Genomic DNA, 25,382 nt, shown 5'->3' with positions numbered 1-25,382 from the left:
TCGCCTTTAAAGTTGTCCAGATGAAGTTTTTTTCGATGCATATTACTAATCAAAAATTATGTTTTGATATATTTACGGTAGGAAATTTACAAAATATCTTAATGGAACATGATCTTTACTTAATATCCTAATGATTTTTGGCATAAAAGAAAAATCGATAATTTTGACCCATACAATATATTTTTGGCTATTGCTAGAAATATACCCGTGCTACTTAAGACTTGTTTTATGGTCCTGGGTCACACATGTTTTCTTTACTCAAGCCTTTAAGTTTTTTATTATTCTTATTCTTATAGTAGCGATATTTAAAGGAGTACTTCATTTTCAGAACAAAAATTGACAGATAATGTACTCACCCTCTTGTCATCCAAGATGTTCATGTCTTTCTTTCCTCAGTCATAAGGAAATTATGTTTTTTGAGTAAAACATTTCAGGATTTCTCTCCATATAATGGACTTCTATGGTGCCCCCGAGTTTGAACTTCCAAAATGCAGCTTCAAATGGCTCTAAACGATCACAGCCAAGGAAAGAAAGGTCTTATCTAGCAAAACGATTGCTAGAAAAAAAATACCGTTTATTATCTTTCTTAACCTCAAATGCTCGTCTTGTCTAGCTCGGCAAGACAAGCTTTTTAGATTAAAAACTAAAGTATATAAATTGTAAATGTTTTTAGAAAATAACCCATTGTTTCGCTAGATAATGCTGCGTTCCAGGCAGATTTTTTAACTGGTAAATCACCACTTCAAACCACGACTCACGACTTTGTAGCGTTCCAGGCAAGTCACGCCAAACTGCCTGGGCACATTTATGAATTATTATTATTTTTATGTTATTATTTATTTGATTGCAACGTTATATTGTCCTAAGCTCTATTTTTCCACCATGTACTACTTGCATAAACACCGCACCCCTTAGGGCTGGAATTGATATTTCGCACTATGTTCCGTCAGAACTCTTAAGGAGTACATCGCTCTAGTACGAGTTCACGAGTGGGAAGTCACGTTTTTTTTTTTTTTTTGTATCATTCAGAGCCCTTTGAAGCTGCATTTAAACTGCATTTTGGAAGTTCAAACTCGGGGGCACCATAGAAGTCCACTATATGGAGAGAAATCCTGAAATGTGTTCCTCAAGAAACACCATTTCTTTACGACTGAAGAAAAAAAAAAATACATGGACATCTTGGATAACAAAGGGGTGAGTACATTATCTGTAAATTTTTGTTCTGAAAGTGAACTAGTCCCTTAATGTACTTAATGTACTTTAACGTACTCCTTTAATAAATGTTCTATTTCTAAATGAGACACACACGCACAAATTTGACAAACGTTGGAACAACCCAACCCTGACCCAAAAAAACTTATTTGTGATTTAATGTCGCCATGATTTTTTTTTTTTTTTTGCTTAAAATTGCACGTATTTAATATTCGACTCGTGCAGGACTTTTATTATGCTTTGACAGGAAACGGAATCCTGTCGACCCGGTTGCCAAAGTTCAGCTGCTGCAGGCGTGTGAAAACACTACATAAGCTTTGCTGATCGGTTTTTCATGTGCATTATTGTCTAAACTTTTTCCTTACACACAGCAGAAATTAATAACCTGTGGTGTATTAGCGCCTCACAGACTTTTCGTGAGTCTTAAAGTAAGCAACGATGATTTTGAGACTGTCAAACAGGGCATGCGTCCTCTCTGGATCAGTTCGCTTCAAAAGCACCTTGTCAACTTTCATCGATGATATGGGAAAACCTGGCATCATACTAAAATCTGCGTCAACCGGCATATTTGAGAACCTGGCCTTAGAAGACTGGATTCACGATCACGTTGATCTGCAAAACAGAAGCATGCTGTTATTATGGAGAAATTCACCTGTGGTTGTTATAGGCAGGCATCAAAACCCTTGGCAGGAGTGTAACCTGCCCTTGATGAGACGCTTGGGGATCCCGCTAGCGAGACGTCGCAGTGGAGGTGGGACGGTTTTTCACGATTTTGGAAACATCAACATGACCTTCTTCACCTCCAAGAAAAAATACGACCGTCACAGAAATCTCAAAGTCGTTACGAGTGCCCTAAAATCACTGAGACCCGATCTAGATGTCAAAGCGACAGACAGATTTGATATTTTGTTAAACGGCCATTATAAGATTTCAGGCACTGCTGCCAAATTAGGCAGAACCTTTGCTTATCATCACTGTACGTTATTGTGTTCTGTTGACCGTTCAGTATTGTCCTCAGTCTTAAAGAGTAACATTTCTGAAGTTATCAAAAGCAATGCTACTCCAAGTGTTCCTTCCCCTGTCAGGAATCTTTTGGATGTGGATCCCACTCTTGATTCTAGCACTATCATGGATGCTATTGCTTCCCAGTACAATAATGAATTTGGTTTTGACGGCCCAGTCATTACAGTGGACCCTACTCATGAAGCTCTCATGCCTGGGATTCATAAGATGGCGCAGGATCTCCAGACGTGGGAGTGGATTTATGGCAGAACTCCAAAATTTAGTGTTTGCACATCTTTAGTGGTGGATGGTGTGACTCTTAAGCTTGATATGGACATCAAAAATGGTACTGTAGAACGATGTGCTATTGAAATCCCAGAAGACTGGCTTCCTCCAGAGATGGTTAATGAGTTTACTTCAACTCTGAATGGCAGCAGATACTGTCCATATGAAACTGCGGTGCTGGTGGCGGCGTTCATGAGAACTCGTTCAATGACAGCAGATGTTGCTGAGAAGATTCATAGATTGTGCGATGGTGTGGTTTCAGTAATGTGAATAAAAATTGAATTAGAGATGAGCATTTTGTGATACTTGTTTCACTTTAAAGTGGTCTCCTGGACAGTCACACTTTACAGACAAATACAGAGATTAAAAAACGCACAAATGATGCTACTAATTTTATGATAAAACTGGTTAAATAGATTTTAAGCGTTGGGCAGAGATTGTATTACTGCAAATGTAATTCACATATAATTAATATTTTAAACCATTAAGTGTTTGCAAATGTCTTGAGCATATAAATTAAGCAATACTTACAATAACAACAGTACTTATTAATAGAGTGATATTTATAATAATACTTACTTATATATTTATATATATATAACTTACTTATATATAAATATATATATATATATATATATATATATATATATATATGTGTGTATATATTATATATATGCTGTGTTATATATATATATATATATATATATATATATTATAAATGTATATATTTTATATATGTATTAATATTAATATTGTATCTCCTAAAATATAAAATTATATATATATATAATGTATTTGTAAAATCTAAAATTGTATATATATATATATATATATATATATATATATATATACTTTTATGTTCTAAGAAATACATTATATTATTAATATCTATCTATCTATCATATTAACATTAATAATGTATTTCTTAAAAATCTAAAATTATATATATAATAAATTTATATATACACACATATAAAAAATATAAAATACATTTGTGTGTATATATGATATAAACACACATATATATAACATTTATTTAAATATTTATATATACTTACATATATGTTTATGTAATATATATTATTTTATATATTTTATTAATATAATGTATCTTAATGTATTTCTTATAATCTATCTATCTATCTATCTATCTATCTATCTATCTATCTATCTATCTATCTATTTAATATGAAGTGTGCGTGTACAAAATTATTTAAATGTGAATTATACATAGTTTTGTTCATATATTTGTCTGGTAACATGTTTGCCATGCGCAGCGCTCTTGACGCGCTTTTACTGACAAAAAAAAGCGCAGTTTAGCACAGAGTATATCATATGGATGGCCTATAATTTCATATTTGTAAACATACCTTTTTCTTTGTCGTTTGTGCGTTTAATTTAAGAATTAGCACAAGAACGACATTATATTAAGGTCAAATTTCCCAAAAAATTGCAGTCAAACTGAATCTTTTCTTTTTATATTTAGCTTTATAGACTGTCCATGTGCGCTAAAGATCTGCGCCGAGGCCGCGGTGCACTATTACTCATTGTCAAGTGCGCATGCGCAATGCGAGCACGACTAACTTGAAGCGCTAACACCGACTACACTGCACCGCAACGAGGAGGTTACAGCCATAGAGACATAATGGGAAAGAAACAGAAAAATAAGGGAGATGACGGGTAAGTTAGGACACGGGTGAATGCGCAACACAGACTCTGTTAACAGCAGAACGACCGTGTTGTTTATAATCCTGACAGGTTCATGTTTGAGGAGACACTGTTAGCCACCTGGCTAGCTTCTGATGGACATGAGTTCATGTGCCGCTGTAACTAGGCCTGTCTTCCTCATTACGACACTGACCGCTTAACTAAAGGAATATCATGTGGAGGCCACTGACATTTAATGATGACCAGTCAGCTCGGTGTCTAGATGTGCAGTTTGATGTGAACATTGCGTAACAATCACGTTTGTGGCTTCAAAATGAGAAGCGAGCAGGATCTGAGTCGAGATCCAGCAGCTGTGAGTGTTAGATTAGTTGCAATTCACATCTGCTGTCATATCACCACAGAAGACCCTAGTATTTAAGGGCAGTGGCTTTTGTGTATTACATGCGGTATCTGATTTCTCGCCTGGCAGTGCAACCTCATCCGTTTCCATTGTGCTGCCCAGCGCATTGTCTTCAGTAAAACGCTCTTCTGTGGGATGCCATCGACCTTTGGTTATGTAGAAACGGTTACAGTAAGAAATCACAACTTGTGAGAATGAGAAAATTCTCCCAGGACTTTCAATAGATGAGTTGGGATGGGCAAACTTTCCTACTGAGATCAAGGGATATAATTGCTAAATGTGATCCTGGACCACAAAACCAGTAATAAGGGTCTTTTTTTTTTAAACTGAGATTAATGAGATTAATATCTCACCTGAAAGCTGAATAAATACACTTTCCGTTGATGTATGGTTTATGTCAATAGTCAGTGATTTGATAGGACAGCAATAAAAATCCCAATATTGAGAATCAATTTAAAGTTGTTCAAATGAAGTTCTTAGCAATGCATATTACTAATCAAAAATGAAGTTTTGATATATTTACGGAAGGAAATGTACAAAATATTTTCATGGAACATGATCTTATGTATTATCCTAATTGCTACAAATATAAGTGTTCTATTTATTTTTGTCGTCCGGGGTCACAAATAATAAATTGGTCTGCATCTGTCAAACTTGGACAATATAGAGGGCTTCTGATTGTTTATAATTTAATCCAAGTTGTATTTTAAAAATAGTAAGCTTGTTTTTGTGTACTCTGTCAGGGTTCCTTAACATCTGAAATTACTTGTTTGTACATACTTGTGAGTATGTTTGGCTGGAATTAAGGAAATTATTAACATTTATTTAACACTTTATTTTTAGTTCATATTTTTTTTTCTGTTAGCTTTTGTTTATTTTAGGTGCATTCAGTTGAATTGATGATAAATCGATTTTAGGTTTTGCTGTAATACTGGCCAATATGGAACAGTAGTTTCACCTGGTTTGACCTGTGTTTTCCTTTCCCTCTCTGAACTGGGTCGCTTGAATGGCTAAATTTATCTGGGTCAGATGCTGAGCAGATTCTTCGTCTTTTGGCCTTGTGGGAGGTGGTTAAGTTGATTACCGTCCTAATGAGAGTGTTAACCTGTGCTAACCCTTTAGTGCTGGTTGCTATGTCATTTCCTGTTCCAGTAATCTCCAAAGATGTCATGCGATCCAGGCATGAATTATCGACTTTGAGTAGCATAAAAACAAGATTACTTATTACTTTAAAACCATTACTGCCCTTTCAAACAGCTTTGCATTGCATCAAAGAACTGTGGCCTGCTAAAGAATATTTATTTAAACGTCTCTCCTTCTCACCTCCATTAATTCAAGTCATTTGTCCATCTTTCTGTTAGCCGGTGTTTCATCACCTGCTCTGTTTGCTGAGGGCAGCAGGTTTATGTGCGTGAGGCTCTGCCCTGTGATGACTGGCCCTAAACAGTGATTTTCCCTTTCTGATGCAACAAGCTTGCAAGCAGGGTTTTAGACGCCACTATATAAGCAGCACCAGTTCTCTTTTTTTTCTTCATTGCTGTGTTTGACTTGATTGGTAAGGTATTTGAGTTTAGGTGTTTAATATGCTCAGTTTTCATTTGTGTGTATGTATTTTTTTGTGTGTGTAAATATTGCTGTGTGCTTTCACTGTTTTTCTAGAGTGATTTTTGTGGGTGTCATATGCATCTGTGCTGCAGATTGTTTAGTTTTTCATATAAATTTTCTTAGACCACTAGTGTATAATATAAATCCTTTTAGTGCTGTTGTTTTTAAATCTCTGGTAACAGGTGAGTGTTTTCCTGGCCGATTGCTTAGTTAATCATTTCTGGTGGTCTGCAATTTCTCAGGTTAATTGTTTTATTGCAGTAAATGTGAATGTTAACCATAGTTCATCAAATATTTGTTTTGTTTTATGTACATTTGTATTTGCTTTCTCAAAGCATTTCTAATTTTATTTAAATGCAAAATATTTTAAACCTGTGCAACATTTCGTGTTTAAACAGGATGATTGTGTAGGCAGGTGGCATTGTAAAAAGAAATGGAAAAAGTATTTAAAGTTTTTCAGTCATATGCTGTAAAGAACAGTTTATGAGTGTAGCTCAATGTGGTGGTTGAATATAGTGAATATTTGTCTTAAAATGTACAGTGTTATGTAAAAAATGTAATGTATTCTTTTTCTGCTTTTTTATAGTGCCAAAGACGACGTTGACATTGACGCGCTTGCAGCTGAAATTGAAGGAGCTGGAGCAGGCAAGGAGCAGAACAAGTCAAAGAGCAAGAAAAAGAAAGGAAAGAAAGATGACTTCGAGTAGGTCTTCATCTCTTTCCTCTAGCACTAACACAGTTAATAGGCTTAAGGAGATTTTCTCTTGTTGTACAGAAATGTTTTTGAAAGAAGATAAAATAATATTTTAAAATATTGTTGAAAAAAAAAACATTTTGAAATGTAATATTTTCCTGTGATGCAAAGCTGGAATTTTACATGATCCTTCAGTAATTATTCTAATATGATAGTTTTCTGCTCATTAAAAAAAAAAAACAATATTTAAAGCAATTGTGCTGCTTTATATATCTGTGATGCATTTTTCACTGAATTCTTTGATGAAAAAAAGTTTAACACCTTTTTTCAAAATAGAAATCTTTTTGTAACATTATAAATGTCTTTTCTGCCACTTTTGATCACCTTTGTCCTTACAAACTAAAAGTATTAATACCAAAAATCTTATTGACCCCAAACTTTTGAATGTTAGTAAACGTGTTTGAGAATTAATGAAGTCTTTTTGCAGTGAGGATGAAATCCAGAAAGAACTGGAGGCTCTGTCATTAGAGAACCAAGGAGGAAAAAATAAAGAAGCAGAAAAGGTAATCCTCAGTAACACAAACTGATAAGCAGGTTCAGCACACATTGTTTTTCTTTCTCTTCTAATAGTGGCAATTTTACCATATTTAAAAACTCATGATACTATAATATCATGATATTTATTGCAGTGTTTTAAAAAGGCAAATGAAGAAAATTTAGTACATTTTAGAATTAAATTCTTCTGTCTAATGCGCTTTGAGAGTTCAAAATTAGGAGCTCTAACTTATGTTTTTAAGAACTTAAATTGCATTTACATTACATTATTACTTGCATTACATTACAAAACAAGTCTCACTACAAATCTAGCAAAAAGCTATAATCATCTGCCATGAAAATTAAGCATAACTGGTGGCAGTTGCTTTCCCAAAACTCATATCATATGGAGTAATGGAGTTCACAGCATTTACTGTAAAGTGAGCTGTTTTGAGTCACAGAAAACACTGAGCTGACTGCCTCTACGAAGTGCACACTTTGCTTTCAAATGCGAAGTGAAAACAGACTTGAAGGATGTAAGACATATTGTGCTTTTGGTTTTAGTTTTTTGACATATTTAACTTTAAAGACCTTTTATGTTAAAATATTTAAAAAATCTGCACTTTTTGCCTGGAAGACCTATATTGTTTCTTATCGTCATGTGACCACAAAATATTGTGACAGTTTTGCTATCTCAATACCACAATATTAATAATATCTTTACATCCCTAGTCACTAGCTATGTTTCCATCACCCTATTTTATGTGCATTTTAAAGTATTGAATCAAAAACTAGTGATAGAAATGCCAAATTTCATAATTCGCAAACTAATTTTTTCACTCGCCTGAGGTGGTTTTTGACTGCTTATTCGCAAATGACTTGTGCGATATTCCAAGTTAAATGTGCAACTTTGGATGGAAACCCAATTCCTATATATATATAAACAACAGTAATTCTTTTGTTTCCATCTTAGAAATCCGATTCTGTTGCGGAACCTGAACCTGAGCCCACTCTGAGTAAAGCAGACAAGAAGAAGGCCAAAAAGAGTAAAAAGGCAAATCTGGAGGATGAGGAAGGTGATGAAGATCAGGGTCAGAACGACATGGAGAACAACAACAGGACGAAAGACACAAAGACGGTGGCGGCTCCCGCTCCTGCTGGGCCTGCTTCAGACTCTGAGGACGAGGGCTCGCAGTCACGGCAGAAACCTAAGGCTAAAAAGAAAGGAGGCCGAAAGGGTGCGTCTGACTCAGAGGACAATGAAGATGGTGGTGCGAAGAGGGAAGGAGGAGCGGGTGACAATGATGAATCGGACGACGATTCTCAAGCCACACGCAAAAAGAAGAAAGGTAAAGCCAAAGCCAAACCAGAGAGCGAGGAAGATGAAGGAGAAGAATCAACCTTCAAGATGAAGACAGCCGCGCAAAAGAAAGCGGAGAAAAAAGAAAGGGACAAGAAGAAAAAAGAGGAGGAAAGGGCCAAGCTGAAGGCTAAGAAAGAGAAAGAAGATGAGGCCTTAAAGGAGGCAGGAAAAACTGCTACAACACCTTCGACGGAGAGCAAGAAAATAGAGGCAGCGGCTTCAGTGGAGCAGGATGGAGCTGATGTCCAGGGAGAAGGTCAGATTTTCCATATTGTAAAAGTTGGTGGTTAATAAAAAAATTTTTTTAGATTTAAAACTAGTATTCTGCGAGAATGCATTGACATTTTTAAAACAAGATTTGTATCTATTATAAATGCTGTTCATCTGAATTTTAGAAGGACTTCTGAAGAATAATTTGACAATAGAGACTGAATAATGTCTGCTGAAAATGTAACTTTGCCATCACAGAAATAGATTACATTTTTAAATATATTACAATAGAAAATGTATTAATATTTTATAAAATTGTATTTTTTTTTTGTATAAAAATTTCAGCTTTTGTGAGAAAATGAGACTTTAAAATAATACAAATTTTGCATAGCATAAAAAAGCAGAGTTAATATTCAGTATATCAGAAAGTCCTTAGCTTTTCCTCTTATTTATGTTCCTCTATCTTCTGCTTTTCTACAGAGGAGGCTGAGGGTGACAAAAAGAAAAAGGACAAGAAGAAGAAGAAAGGTGAGAAGGAGGAGAAAAAGGAGGACAAGAAAAAGGGTCCTAGCAAAGCAACGGTGAAAGCAATGCAAGAGGCCCTGGCCAAAATGAGGGAGGAGGAGGAACGAATCAAAAGAGAAGAGGAGGAGAGACTAAGACGGCTGGAGGAGCTGGAGGCTCAGAGACTGGAGCAGGTCAGTGGAAAGACTCACTCAAGTTCATGCTGTCAAAAATCATTATGGTTTCTTCATCTCTGAAACCACCTTCCACAGGAGCGTCTAGAGGCCGAAAGGAAAGAAAAGAAGAAACAAAAGGAAAAGGAGAGAAAAGAAAGGCTGAAGAAGGAGGGAAAGCTCCTTACCAAGGCCCAGAAAGAGGCTCGAGCCAGAGCAGAAGCCACGCTGCGAGCGCTGCAGGCTCAGGGTGAGAACATGACTGATAGCAGTTACAATGAAAGAACTGATAAATATTGTTTTTGAACTGATGGTGTCATTGCCGCCTTCTCAGGTATTGAAGTGCCATCCAAAGATGCAATGCCAAAGAAGAAGCCTGTTTACTCTGACAAGAGAAAAAAGAAGCCAACAACACAAACTCCTGAAGGTTAGATCCCGACTAATCCGATACCTGTTTCCTGTTCTGTGTATTTACATGTAGTAATCAAGGATGGTTAAAGACGTCCTGATATTTTCTTTGCTTATATTAGAAACTTCAGAAGTGGCATCACCCACATCAGAGACACCTCAGCCAATCACGACAGAGATGGAAGTGGACAAACCTGTAGTGGAGCAAGGTAATTACTTTAATTTCTCAAATTTGGGGCACTTTGAAATGCATTTTGGTTTTTCTGGATTTTCATGTTAGTGTCTTAGTTATGTTGTTGCCATTTAAAGGGATAATTTACAAAAAAATTAAATTACCCCATGATTTATTCGCCCTCAAGCCATTCTAGGTGTATGTGACTTTTTTTCTTTCACTCGAGTGCAAATAGGTTATATTAAAAAATTACCTTGCTGTTCCTAGCTTTATAATGGCGTTGAATGGCCCAAAAAGCCCAAAAAGTGCATTCATCCATAATAAGCACTCCATGTGACTCCGGGGGTCAACAAAGGCCTTTTTTTAAATATTTATAAACTGTAATCTCTAGCTTCTGCTAACTGTCGTACGCACGTTCACAACAAAGTGGATTTCCAGCGGATGATGTAGGTTGGATGTAAAAGGTCTTTATTAACCACCTGGAGCTGTGTGGAGTACCTTTATGATGGATAGATGCACTTTTTTGGCCTTAAAAATTTCAACACCCATTCTTTGTCATTATAAAGCTTCAAAGAGCCAGGACATTTTTTAATATAACTCATTACAGTGCTGCACAACAAAACTTGGCTTCATAAAAGTTGAGTGTAAATGTATATTAAAAAATGTATAAGATATTGCATATTTTTATTACTTTTACTACTGTTACGTTAGGCTTTTATTTTCTATTATTTTGGCATTCTTTTGTGAAAACCATTGAGTTTCTGTGAGCATTTGACATGCTAATAGTTGTGTTTGTGGTTTAATTATTGATGTCAGTCTGTATTGCAATTATAATTTGATTTATCTTACTCTAAGCCCTACTTTTGATGTATTAATCCAAAAATTGCCCTATTCCGTGACATTGCACACAATATAGATGATTACATTTTAATCCCCTAATTCCACATTTCCACAAAAATAATTAGTTATAGTTACTAGTTACTTCTCACAAATACACTGTATTGCCAAAAGTATTGGGACACCCCTTTTTAATGAACAGGTTTGACTACTGTAGAAATTTCCATGGGTACAAATCCTAATGTTTAAGCATATTATGATATTCTAGGGGATTGCGTTCTTATTTGATAGCAACAGCTTTGATAGGACCCTTTCTATTCTAACATGACAATGTTAGATGTGTGGAAGAACTTGACTGTTCTTTATCCCAGTTGAACATCTCTGAAGTGACTTAAAATGCAGACCTTGAGCCAAAAACTCATCACCAAACACCAATGACTTGTAACTATGGGTACAGTCATTTTTGACACTTCCAAAGCGGTTGCAACAGAGATGGAAATGCAATTTATAAATTCATGAATTGTTTCCATCTTTGTTGCCACAGTTTTGGAAGTGCCTATTTCTGTTCTAAAGAAGGGGTGTCCCAATACTTATGTAAGTCATTGGTGTTTGGTAATACGTTTTTGGCTCAAGGTCCTCATTTAAAGTCACACTAGAAGTGTTCAGCTGAGATTAGGACTTTGCTTTCTGCAGACCAGTCAAGTTCTTCCACACACTGACTGAATCAATCATTTCTTTTTGAACCTTGGCTTATACACAAAGGCATTGTCAATATGTTAGAATTGAAGAGAGTCCTGTCAAAACTGTTGCTGTAAAATTAGAAGCACACAATCTCCTAAAATATCATTATATGCTTAAACATTAAGATTTGTACTCATGGAAATTACTAAATTAGTCAAACCTGTTCATTATACCTGTTCAATACTTTTGGCAATATAGTGTAGTAACTGAGTTACATCATTATAAAAGTAACTTATTACCAGTGAAAGTAACTATTGTTACTTTTTTTTTAAAAAGTGTTCAAATATGTCAAATAACTTACATGCCCCCAATATTAAATATGGTAAATTAATAAAACATTCTACATTAATCTACACTATTTTAATGTTGCTGTGGGACAATGTGAAGTGTCTTCCAGGGGCTAAATATCATGTTAATGGATTTGCTTCAACCCACAGACATGAAAAACATCCTATGCACAGCAAAACTCTTAACCAGCTGATGCAGTCTGTCTCGTTTTTTTCTGGATGACCACGAAAAGAACTAAAAATACTTCATTTTGAAACTGCAGCGGGTCTACTTTTAGTTGTGTATAGTCATAATAACAAGAAAACGATGCGCTTTTGTAAAATAAATCAAACAAACGGGGTGCACTCTCTGCTGTCTCAGTTTCCATCACCACTCTTCATAGATACGTAAACAAAACAACCTGAATTTTAGTGAATATGTGCCTCACAGACATGAGATATATATGTAAAGAAAGCTTGAAATATCTACTTATAAATGAAGCAAGTCATGTCAAAAACAAATAGTCTCTGATAAAGTAATTTGTATGATACCAACATGAGCTCCAGTTATTCCCGTCTAATCTCATCTCTAATGTAATTGCTCTCACAAGCAACTCGGCTTTTCAAATTTTAAACATCCACGTGAGGGATGCGTGGACATGTAGGTAAAAGCGCACATCGCCTACGTAAACAAACGTGAACATTCATCAGGTACATCTTGGCTACTTTTGTATCAGGGAAAAAGTAAGCAAGTTGATTACTTGTTACTGAAAAAAGTAGTGCTGCTAGTAATGCCGTTTATTTATAGCACTGTTATATCCATCACTGCTTATTGTATTGTTAAAAAAAAAAAAAAAAAAAAAAAGATTAATGCTAAATTCAAACATTTTCATTGTAACAGTTAAGGAGCCAAAAGCAGAGGCTGCAGATCTGGATGACTGGGAGGCCATGGCCAGTGATGAAGAGAAAGGTGTGTATAAAGCATGCTTTTTAAAATCATGAAGAAATTTGGTGGTTGTTTGAGTGATTAACTTAACATTTTTGCATACACACACAGAGATGAAGAAGGTTCACATCGAGGTAAAGGAAACTACTCCGGCAAAACAAAAACCTGCTGAAGACCAAGAGAACGGCAGTGAGGAAGAAGAGGATGACGAAGAGGAGGAGGATGAAGATGAAGAGGAGGAAGAAGAGGAGGAGGAGGAGAGTGAGGATGAGGAGGACAACAAAGAGAGCAGCAACAAGATAACCACAAATAAAGCAAGAAAAGAGCCGAGCTCTGAGTCGAGCAGCGAGAGCGATTCGGATGATGACCGAAGCAAAGAGGAGAAACTTTATGACAAGGCCAAGAAACGCATAGAGGTACACATAGATTCTTTTGTGCAGATTTGCACACATAGTAAACAAAGTGAATTCAATGGTGTGTTTCTTTGTGTGTAGAAACGAAAGCAGGAAAACCTGAAGAACATTAATTTTGAAAAACTCCGATCTCCTGTGGTTTGTGTACTGGGTCATGTAGACACAGGCAAGACCAAAATCCTGGATAAGGTGCGTTTCAGAGTTCCTGAAGTGGACTTTAGCACGTATGTGGATTTTGTGCGTTTTATATTGTTTCTTCTTCTCTGTCTGTCAGCTGAGACACACACATGTTCAAGATGGTGAGGCTGGTGGTATCACACAGCAGATCGGAGCCACTAATGTGCCCCTGGAAACTATATTAGAACAAACCAAGATGGTGAAAAATGTAAGTGTCTTTTTGTAATGCGCATTCTCTCATTCTGTTTTCCCATGTGATTCTTTAAGGTAATTAATGTGTGTTTGTACATTTGTATCAGTTTGACAAGGAGAACGTGAAGGTTCCTGGCATGCTCATTATTGACACACCTGGACACGAGTCCTTCAGGTACACACTGTACTGTTTACTTTTTGGTAGATTTTATACACTACCATTTAACTTTTTTTTTGCAATGAAAGGAAAAAAAAGTACTTTTATTTAGCAAGGACATATTAGGCTGATAAAAAGACAGTAAAGACATTTAGTGTTACAAAAGATTTGTATTTAAAAAAAAATGCTGGGTTTCTTTTACATTTTTTCGAAGAATCCCCAAAAAATTATCACTTTTTACAAAACTGTTAAGCAGCAAAACTGTTTTTAACAATAATAGTTACTATATACTAATAAGTTTTTTTTCTCGCAATTGCGAGTTTATATTACGCACTTTTCACTTTTTTTCTCACAATTGCGAGCTTATATCTCACACTTGTGCCTTTTTGTTTGCAATTGAGTATATCCCACAATTCTGACTTTTTTCTCGCAATTGTCAGTTTATATTTCACAATTCTGACTTTTTTTTGCAATTACGAGTTTATATCTCACTCTTCTGCCTTTTTTCTTGCAATTATGAGTATATATCCCACAATTCTGACTTTTTTTCTCACAATTGTGAGTTTATATCTCACTCTTCTGCCTTTTTTCTTGCAATTATGAGTATATATCCCACAATTCTGACTTTTTTTCTCACAATTGTGAGTTTATATTTCACATTTCTGACTTTTTTTTTGCAATTACGAGTTTATATCTCACAATTCTGACTTTTTTAATGTAATTTCTCACAGTTATGTTTTTTTCTCATAATTGCGAGGTTCATATCACAATTCTGAATTTTTTCATGCAGTCTGACTTCTCAGAATTGTGAGAGATAAACTCGCAATTTTAAGTCATGGGGGGGGGGGGGTTGCAAGTTTATCTCACAATTCTGACTTAAAATATTAGTTCACTTTCATTACAACAATGCACAGATAATGTACTCACCCCCTTGTCATCTAAGATGTTTTGTCTTTCTTTCCTCAGTCGTAAAGAATTTTTTTTTTTTTTTTTTTTGAGGAAAACATTTCAGGATTTATCTCTTTATAATGGATATTGATGACGCCCCGAAGTTTGAACTTCCGAAATGCTGTTTAAATGCAGTTTAAATGCAACTCCAAAAGGCTCTAAACTATCCCAGTCGAGGAGGAACGGTCTTATTGTATGTTTTATCTTGCAGTTCTGAGGGAAAAGTCAGAATTGTGAGAAGTAAACCATTGCTAGAGAAAGTCAGAATTGTGAGAAGTCGCAATTGCCTTTTTTCATTCAGTGGTGGAAATGAGGTTTCATAAATGTGTGTAAAAATTTTTTTTTAAATGTTACCAAATCCAGACTTTCCATATCGGTCAACTACTAAATGTGGCTTTTTAAATTCTATTGTTATAGTGTTTGTATGTTTAATGGCACTCTCTTCTACCCTTCAGTAATCTGAGGAACAGGGGTAGTTCTTTGTGTGACATTGCCATCCTGGTAGTGGATATCATGCACGGATTAGAGCCACAGACGATCGAATCCATCAACCTGTTGAAGGAGAAGAAATGCCCCTTCATAGTAGCACTTAACAAGGTATAAATACTGTCTACCGAATGCTGATACTGATGATTACAGCAAGTATTTGAATACTAATGTGTTTCTTTCTCAGATTGACCGTCTTTACGACTGGAAGAAGAGTCCAGACACAGATGTGGTGGCCACACTGAAGAAGCAGAAGAAAAACACCAAGGATGAGTTTGATGAGAGGGCTAAAGCTGTCATCGTAGAGTTTGCGCAGCAGGTCTGTTGTCTTGTACAGTACAGTCACCTTTTCTGTTCAGCTGCATGTTTTCTGTTGCTTTTACCCACTTTAACAAGTAATGTCCTTCATGTTTCTCAATATACAGGGTCTAAACGCTGCTCTGTTCTATGAGAACAAAGACCCTCGTACATTTGTGTCTCTGGTTCCCACGTCAGCCCACTCGGGTGATGGGATGGGGAACCTCATCGGCCTGCTGGTTGAACTCACTCAAACAATGCTCGCCCGCCGACTGGCTCATTGTGATGAACTTCGGGCACAAGTAATGGAGGTAAGACATCAAGCTTAAATTGGTTATGAATATACTTTCAATCACAGTAGTTTGTAAAATTGACTGTAATATGTCCTCTGCTGTCCATCTTCTATGCCATAGGTAAAAGCTCTGCCTGGCATGGGTACGACAATAGACGTGATCCTGATCAACGGTGTTCTGCGGGAAGGCGAGACTATTATCGTCCCTGGAGTAGATGGACCAATCGTCACTCAGATCAGAGGGTTGCTCCTCCCACCACCTCTAAAAGAGCTCCGAGTGAAGGTCTGGCACACTATTATATGTTTAGTATGCCATATCTGTTAATATTAAGCAGCACAACTGTTTTCAACACTGATGATAATGCGAAAGGTTACTTGAGCAGCAAATCAGCGTATTAGAATGATTTCAAAAGCATCATGTGACACTGAAGACTAGAGTAATGATGCTGAAAATTCAGGTTTGCACCACAGCAATTAGTTATATTCAAATTGAAAACAAATTGTTATATTTTACAATATTGGCAAGACACTGCAGGTGAATAGGGTAAAAAAAGTAACTAAATTATTACCTTACTTACTCAGATGATTGATTACATTGATAATTGCAAACATTCTTTGTATTACAAGTTTTCTAAAATGTTAGGTTTAAAATGTAATGAAATATGGACTAATTTGCATACATTTCTAGTACAAAAATCTAAACACTGGATAAGTCAGTTTTGAATTTTGACAAATTTTTACAAACTTTTCAGACAGAAAACCATGTAATTTTTACTGTTTTTGGGGAGTAATATGTTGTATAAAATCAAGCTAATTGTATATGAACAAATCCCTCTAAAAACTTTTAGGATATAGACAGGAATACAAATGTAAGGTGTGTTTAAGTGCTACTGAAGTGGAGATTTATGGCTCAGTGTAGGAGAAAAAACTCATTTTGAGAAAACGGCCTTTAAAAATATGTATTGTAATTGAAATCTATTGACACAAATAGATAAAGTGCTGTAAAAGAAATGCTTAACAGTATCTTTTGGGTGTTTTCTTTTCACCAGTCTGAAAAAACACTTTATGAAAAAGCAAAAAGCCCAAAATCTCAAAATTGACAGGTGCATGAAAAACCAGCGTTTTTGCCTGCTGTGTCTCCCCTTAACAATATTGTTTTTCTGTGTTGCAATAAAACTCTGAGGTTGTTTGTGACTCACTTGTTATATTTTTTTCTTCTTTCTGGGTACAGAGTCAGTATGAGAAGCATAAAGAAGTGTCCACAGCTCAGGGAGTCAAGATCCTGGGAAAAGATCTGGAAAAGACGCTGGCAGGTCTGCCCCTCCTCGTTGCTCATAAAGAGGATGAAATTCCAGTGCTGAGGGTAAACGTGTTGCTTTCCTTTTCTCTGTTTCTAAAAGCACACTCTACTTTTCTTTGTCTTTCCTTTCTTTTCTCATTCTTACGTTAATCAAGTCAGAATTAAAAGTTAATCTAATTGCTGTTGTTCTGATGTTCAATGTTTGTAGGACGAGTTGATCCGGGAGCTGAAACAGACTTTGAATTCCATAAAGCTGGAGGAGAAGGGTGTGTATGTTCAGGCCTCCACACTCGGCTCTCTGGAAGCTCTGCTGGAGTTCTTGCGTACATCCAAAGTGCCTGTAAGCTTTCATACACGTTTTATAAATCTGGTTAACCAGTATATCGTCATGGCTGATATATCACTTCAGTGTGTGGCATTTCTTTAAATGTTTAGTCCCATGGGGCTTGTCACAATGCAATAAAGCTGTAATGAGATTCTCTCTCTGTCTCTCAGTATGCTGGCATCAACATTGGCCCTGTCCACAAGAAAGACGTCGTGAAAGCTTCCGCTATGTTGGAGCATGATCCACAGTATGCATTCTGATTGATTCATAATATACAGTCAAACCAAAATGTATTTATTTACACATTATCACAGTTTATTCACTATAGTTTAGAAAATGGTAATAAAATATGACAAGAACTCACAGATTTATCTTGATAATGTCAGATAACTTTGATAGAAAGGTATGTAATGGATTACAATCAATCAAAAATTCTGACAACTGTTAGTATGACAATATTTACCCAACTATCAATACTTTGTTGACCAGTTACTAAGCAATGCTTAATTTTGTTCAGTCTGCGACATAAAATGGTTGCATTTGCAAATAAAGAAAAAACACTGAAGCAAAAAATGGTCAGGTCAAAGTGTCTGAATAATGTTTGGTACTGGTATTCCACTGTATGAGAAAATATTTGGTACATGTCATAGTTTACTTTATTTTGCTATCCTCACTTACATAAATGAACTATAGTGTCCTGCACCCATTAGTAAAAAAAAATCTAATTTTTTGGAGGGGTTGACTGTATCTCCTCTTGTGAGTTTTTCCTAATCATTCGCTCTTTCTTCCTATAGGTATGCAGTGATCCTGGCATTTGATGTGAAAATCGAGCGAGATTCTCAGGAGCTGGCCGACAGTCTTGGTGTACGCATTTTCAGCGCTGAGATTATCTACCATCTGTTTGATGCCTTCACCAAATACAGAGAAGACTACAAGAAACAGAAACAGGATGAGTTCAAGTGTGTTATCTACTGCCTTCACCCTCACCTTCCCTTTTTTAATCATTGACCTACGCTACTGTTCAAAAGCTCATAGTTTTAGTTAATACTAATATTAACTTTTATTCAACAGGGATGCATTAAATTAATTATTATATGAAGTGACAGTAACGACGTTTATAATGTTACAAAAGATTTCTGTTTCAAACAAATGCTGTTTCTATTCAACAAAGAATCCTGAAACATGTATTCTATTCACAGTTTCTATAAAAATATTAAGCAGCACAACTGTTTTCACCACTGATGATGATAAGAAAGATTCTTGAGCAGGAAATTAGAATGATTTCTGATTTCACTGAAGACTGAAGTGATGGTGCTGAAAGTTCAGCTTTGCATCACAGCGATTAGTTACACTTTTTAAAATATATTCAAATTCAAAACAAATTGTAATATTTTACAATATTACTTAATATTGTTTTGCTGCATTTTGGATTTAAAAAAAATGTAGCCATGATGAGCATAAGAGACTTTGAACATTGAAATATCTAAAACACCAACCCCAAACGCCTGAGCCAAAACATTTCGGGCCATTTATATTACAAATAAGCAAAAGTTCTTTAAGACTGTGGTTACAGTGGCTTCTTTGAAAAAGTAATTTCTCCACAATGTTTGCAGTCTGAATATCAGAAAGTTTCTCTCTTTTTCAGACACATAGCTGTGTTCCCCTGTAAGCTGCGTATATTGCCCCAGTTCATCTTCAACTCCAGAGATCCCATTGTCATGGGTGTCATTGTGGAAGCTGGAGTACTGAGAACGGGCACTCCGGTGTGTGTGCCCACCAAAGGGGTGAGACATTTAGAGAGTATGCACTTTATGATGAACATTGAAAGAAGCAGCTTTACATTTTAACAGTTTATTTTACGGTACAAATTGTATTGTTTGCATTAATTTGTTCTACCTTTTCTCTCTCTTTTTCTTAGTTTGTAGATATTGGCATTGTGACCGGTATTGAAATAAATCACAAGTCTGTAGACACCGCTAAGAAAGGACAGGAGATCTGTGTGAAAATAGAGCCAATTCCTGGAGAATCACCCAAGATGTTCGGCCGACACTTTGAGGCTGTAGACCTCATTGTTAGCAAGGTATGCTCTCTCCTTACATTCTGAAAAAAAGCCTTTTTATTATCTTTTTTTAATTTTTTTTTTATTATAATTATAATTTGATACATTTTAATAAGCAATAACTTTTTTAAACTTGCTTTGGCAGCTAAAATACTGTAGGTTTAAAGAAGTTCACTTCCAGAACAAATATTTATATATTTGCTCACCCCCTTGTCATCCGAGATGTTCATGTCTTTCTTTCTTCAGTCGTAAAGAAATTGTTTTTTGAGAAAAACATTTCAGGATTTTCTTTGGTGGCCGTGAGTTTGAACTTCCAAAATGCAGTTTAAATGCAGCTTCAAAGGGCAGAGGAAGAAGGGTCTTATCTAGTGAAATGATCGGTTATTTTCTAAAAAAAAAAATTACAATTTATAAACTTTTTAACCTCAAATGCTCGTCTTGTCTAGGTCTGCGTGTACTCCGGTTCAAGACAGTTAGAGTATGTCAAAAAACTCCCATCTCATTGTCTCCTCCAACTTTTTGACGTTTGATCATCTTTGCACGTTCACTTTGTAAACACTTGGTCAGTACTTATGCAGCGATGTAGGGTGATTTTGAAGTTAGAGGAGAAATTGTGATAGGCGTTTTTTGACAGACCCTAACTGTCTTGAACTGGAATACACAGAGTTGACGCAGAGCTAGACAAGACCAGCATTTGAGGTTAAAAAGTATATAAATTGTACTTTTTTTATTTCATTTTTTTTTATTATCGGTTTGCTAGATAATCCTCGGCTGGGATTGTTCAGAGCTGTAAAAAAGCTGTATTTAAACTGCATTTTGGAAGTACAAACTCGCAGGCACCATAAAAGTCCACTATATGGAGAGAAATCCTGAAATGTTTTCCTCAAAAAACATAATTTCTTTATGACATGAACATCTTGGATGACAGTGAACTTGGAAGTGAACTTTACCTTTAAAAGTCCACTAAAGTGCTTTGAAACAGATTTATTCTGTGTGTTGACGTAATTTCAACTGAAACAGGAAGACATATCAAGAGTGCCCGGCCCCCTTTTTAAAACAGCCAATAATGTATTGTTTATATCACCGCTTGGGTTAGACCTGCTGAGCTCATTTGACAGCGTATGTCAGCCACAATCTCATCCATATCGCTATAAAATATACCATTGTTTTTAGAATTCAAATGGGTCTAATACGCTTTGGTCTGCGCTGACTCGCGCATGTGATCCGCTCTGTACTATCGGTGTGAGCACGCCACGCTGGTTCGTGTGACACAAAGCAAAACCAGACTTCATTCGCCCCAATGGAAAGCATATTTATTTTACACTGTCTGAATTGTTCCCTATGCCCTATATAGTGCACTATGTGCCATTTACCATACAGAAAATACAAATTCTGTAAACAAGTGACAGATTTCAGTCACAGTTTCAGTGTCTATTTATAGTGTAGGGGGCGGGATGTTTTGGATTCTAGAGAGCATTTGATTGGACAGAAAGTTTGATGAGAAGCTGAAGTGCAGGGTGATGTTGTTAATCAGAATCATTGATACGTATTGGAGGATGTTAGCAACTGTAGGTTTTGAATGCATATATCTTGTAAATGTAAATTTTGTCACTGTTTTTAAACACACCAACTTATAGATAACCTTAAGGCTAACAGGCAAAAAAAAACTTGTGATTGATATGTCTTCCTTCATCTCTTGCAGATCACCCGTCAGTCAATCGACGCTCTGAAGAACTGGTTCAGAGACGAGATGCAGAAATCAGACTGGCAATTAATCATGGAACTGAAGAAGACCTTTGAAATCATCTGAACACACACGTGACTGTGACTGACTGATCGTAGATCTCAAACGCCCCCCGTGCACACATACAAACGCTATACGTCGTACACTCCTAAAGGTCACGTGTGATTATGGAGTCATCAGTGTTGCTCATACATTTATGGACATTTGTACTCAGAACACAGCCTTGCACAGTCCCGTATCGAGGACTAGTTTCTCGTGTGTGCATGGGCGAAAAGTCACACCACTCCTCTTTTCCTCTCCAACTCTTTTTGGGTGGCGGGGAGTGTTGGACACAAAAAGATGAGAAAAAAAAACAGAAAAGAGAAAAAAAAAAAAAGCAAGAAAAAAAGTTTTTCTGTGAGAAACTGAAACTATTACCACTGTTTTAAACAGTGACAAATGTTAGAAAATGTTAGACGACCTTTACAATTATTCCAAACGTGCCTGTTCTCTCTCTGATCAATCCAGTTTATTTTTTTTCTTTCATTTCATGGTTTTCTCTCAAAGCTCACTCAAAATTCAATGTATGGCTGGATTAAACTTGAGCTGCTGATTTAGGATCTTTGCTGTACGCTGAGGTCTAAATCAAAGGGTATAAAGTGAAGTCAGTGTGATTTTCGTAAATGACTGCTGGAGATTTTGCCAGGATTTTAGATATCAAAAAACACCTTATCAGTATTTTCATTTGCCCTGCTTTTTTTCTTCCCCTTCTGGAGTGCAGTTCTTAAATTGTCCTTTTTAAAACCAGAAACTCGCTCTCTCCTCCACTTTCTTCCTCCCTCGGGTTTCCTTTGTGCCCACTGACAACTTCACCCAGAGTGTGTGAACTTGGATGAAAGGCCCTTCCCTTACTCATTTTGAATATGAAATGTCAAAAAAAATTGATATGTGAAAATCATCAACAATAAAGAGATGGCCTATTTATAGATGTTGTTCTTTAAGTTTTGGTGATAAATGCAGAGGTGGATGTTACAAAAGGTCAAGAAATGAAATTAAAGATTAGATTTTAATTTCCATAAAGAAAATTTCTGAGGACCACAAAGGTTTGTGACATTATTTTTGCTCCAAAATCTAAGTAGCCAGCTGTAATGTAGAAAAAATAATCTTCATTACTGTGATGTGAAATCAAAATTTTTTATATACACTACCAGTCAAAAGTTTTTGAACAGTAAGATTTGTTTTTAAAGAAGTCTTTTCTGCTCACCAAGCCAGCATCTATTTGATCCAGAGAAATATTTTTTACTATTTAATATAACTGTTTTCTATTTGAATGTATTTTAAAATGTAATTTATTCCTGTGATCAAAGCTAAATTTTCAGCATCATTACTCCAGTCTTCAGTGTCTCATGATATTTCAGAAATAATTCTAATATGCCGATTTGCTGTTTAAGAAACATTATCAATATTTAAAACAGCTGAGTACATTTTTTTTTGTAGGATTCTGTGATGAACAGAAAGATCCAAAGATTAGCATTTATTTGAAATAAAAAAACGTTTGTAACAATATACACTATACTGTTCATAAGGATGCTTTAAATTTTCTATTTCAGATAAATGCTGTTCTTCTGAACTTCTATTCATCAAAGAAACCTGAAAAAATTATACTCAGCTGTTTTTAACATGAATGTTTTTTTGAGCAGCAAATCAAAATATTAGAATGATTTCTAAAGGATCATGTGACTGGAATAAATTACATTTTGAAATATATTAAAAAGCTTTCTGTTCAAAAACTTTTGCCTGGTAGTGTACATCATGCTGAACTAAACTGACCACAAAATGCATTACAAGAGGAAAATATACTTCATATGTAAATGTCTGAAAATCCTAGTGGCCCTTAAATGGTGTTTTTTTCCTTTATGTAAAATAGAATTAATTCCAGGAAGAGAATATTGTTTTTAAAAAAGAATAAAGAATACAGTCTTTAAATCCAGTTCATATAATGTTATGAAATCTCTTGGTGGAGGAGAGTTTATTTTATCCGGCAAAAACGAGACAATTTAGAAAACGTTTTTACTATTTAATATAACTTTTTTTTTTTTTTAATATATTTTTAAATGTAATTAATTCCTGTGATCAAAGCTAAATTTTCAGCATCATTACTCCAGTCTTCAGTGTCACATGATCTTTCAGAACAATGTTCTTCAAAAAATATATTTTTTTCTCTTTAAATCCAGTTCATATGATGCTATGTCTCTTTGTGGAGGAGAAAAGAGTTGATTTGATCCAGCAAAAAGGTACAATTTAGAAAATGTCTTTATTAATATAACTTCTTTTTTTATTTGAATATATTTTAAAATGTAATTCCTTTCCTTTGATCAAACCTAAATTTTCAGCATCATTACTCCAGTCTTCAGTGTCACATGATCCTTCAGAACATTGTTCTTCAAAAAAAAATTTTTTTTTCTCTTTAAATCCAGTTCGTATGATGCTATGATGTCTCTTGGTGGAGGAGAAAAGACTATAATTTTCTTTTGAATTCATTTATGGGTTTTAGGAGCTTTGTATATGAATTAAAATCCGCTAGGTGGCGCTAGAGGTACATTTGGTTTTCAATGGAATAGTATTTTGCATCAGCGCCCTTTTTGAATAAATTCAGATGCATTGATCAGTCTCACAACAAAGTACATTCTTATATAGATTATTGTGTTGTGTAGACCACAGGTTTTTAATTTGTGTTTTTTTTTTTCACCTGTGGACGTGTGATGTTAAACATATTAGATTTTCTAATAATGCACGACCAAATGTCTTTCCTATCCAGTTTAGTGCTGCATAATGCCTACTGTATGAAGTCTTTAAATTCGATTCAATGACCCAAGCTGGCTGAATAGGGTGTCATGTGGCGGAAAACAATTGCAGGTTGTTGATTTTGGTTTAACACTAGCTGACATCCTGCCAGATGAAAGAAGAGGAGAGAGAAACCGGACCTGCCAGATAACCCTAAACAAATCGTCATCCCTAACATCCAGGGAAAAGGAGGGATCAGAGCCCTCGCTCCAGATATCCTGCTGCCGCTGCTTCTGCTGGACTACACAGGATATCTGTCATTTCATACAGCCTGCATGTTCGTTTGCTTATGGATTATCGCTTTTGAGCTTTAGACGCATATGAGGTCATGAATTCGGCTGAACAGACCATCACATGGCTAATAACGCTGGGTGTCCTGGAATCACCCAAAAAGACACTATCGGACCCTGAAGGCTTTTTACAGGCATCTCTCAGAGATGGAGTGGTTTTGTGTAAACTGCTGGAACGGCTGCGACCCGGTTCGGTTCACACGGTAAGATGTTGGTCAATAAGCTCATGCAGTTCCATAGCAGAGTGAATAAATGACACAAAAGCGCAGATGTTTTCGTGAATCGGACACTACACAAGACCTTTGTATTTGTCTCAATGCGCGCGTTTCGCGTTCAGCGAGCGCGCAACGACTAACCAGGGTACATTTGTCTACATTAACGTTTAGTTTTTAATTTAATTTATTTTAACAATAAGTGAAAGCGTTCTGTGTGGAAAAATGAAGGAGAGAAATGTTTGTATAATCTGCTGTGGCGGTGGCGGGGTAAGATTTAACATGTTTGTTTAACAGTAATCATAAAACGGAATTGCTCAGAATTATGATGTGTGGCAACAAATATATGAACGGAAATTAACCTTGGGATTCGTCTATAATATAAGTCGACCGCCATTGACTGTGGAATAGAGAGAGAGAGAGGAAACGACGATGTCCGGTTTGTAAACGAATTGCTTTTGAGTTGAATCTTTTGAGTGAATCAATTGAGCACCTGTCTGAGTGATTCGTTCGCGAATATGAATCTTTGAACCAAATCATATCATTCGGACGTGTCCGAGTTAATGAAGCAAAATCTGATGAATTAATAAATGATAAATACTATTACCCGTTTTCATGAGCCGAATCTTGGCTTCGGAAATTAAACT

General features: G+C 35.8%; 2 protein-coding genes across 2 annotated transcripts; both read left to right on the top strand.

Annotated features, from left to right (window-relative positions):
• The first annotated feature begins 1,486 nt into the window (after window positions 1-1,486).
• On the top strand, window positions 1,487-2,791 carry lipt1 (lipoyltransferase 1). Its single transcript, XM_073843113.1, has one exon. It carries the CDS (start codon window positions 1,651-1,653, stop codon window positions 2,767-2,769), a length of 1,119 nt encoding a protein of 372 aa, XP_073699214.1. The 5' UTR covers window positions 1,487-1,650; the 3' UTR covers window positions 2,770-2,791.
• Window positions 2,792-4,078: 1,287 nt separating this feature from the next.
• eif5b (eukaryotic translation initiation factor 5B) lies at window positions 4,079-22,371 on the top strand. The gene is made up of 24 exons (XM_073842435.1): window positions 4,079-4,179; window positions 6,759-6,875; window positions 7,354-7,429; window positions 8,374-9,019; window positions 9,454-9,671; window positions 9,750-9,900; window positions 9,985-10,077; window positions 10,181-10,267; window positions 12,976-13,044; window positions 13,132-13,436; window positions 13,515-13,622; window positions 13,708-13,818; window positions 13,910-13,977; window positions 15,363-15,504; window positions 15,581-15,712; window positions 15,819-16,001; window positions 16,104-16,265; window positions 17,214-17,345; window positions 17,491-17,622; window positions 17,778-17,854; window positions 18,402-18,566; window positions 19,253-19,391; window positions 19,526-19,687; window positions 21,369-22,371. The coding sequence occupies exons 1-24, from the start codon at window positions 4,145-4,147 to the stop codon at window positions 21,474-21,476; spliced, it is 3,618 nt and encodes a 1,205-aa protein (XP_073698536.1). The 5' UTR covers window positions 4,079-4,144; the 3' UTR covers window positions 21,477-22,371.
• The last annotated feature ends 3,011 nt before the right edge of the window (window positions 22,372-25,382 follow it).

This window comes from Garra rufa, chromosome 6, assembly GCF_049309525.1.
Source record: "Garra rufa chromosome 6, GarRuf1.0, whole genome shotgun sequence".
NCBI lineage: Eukaryota > Metazoa > Chordata > Actinopteri > Cypriniformes > Cyprinidae > Garra > Garra rufa.
This window is presented reverse-complemented; position numbering and strand designations above follow the sequence as displayed.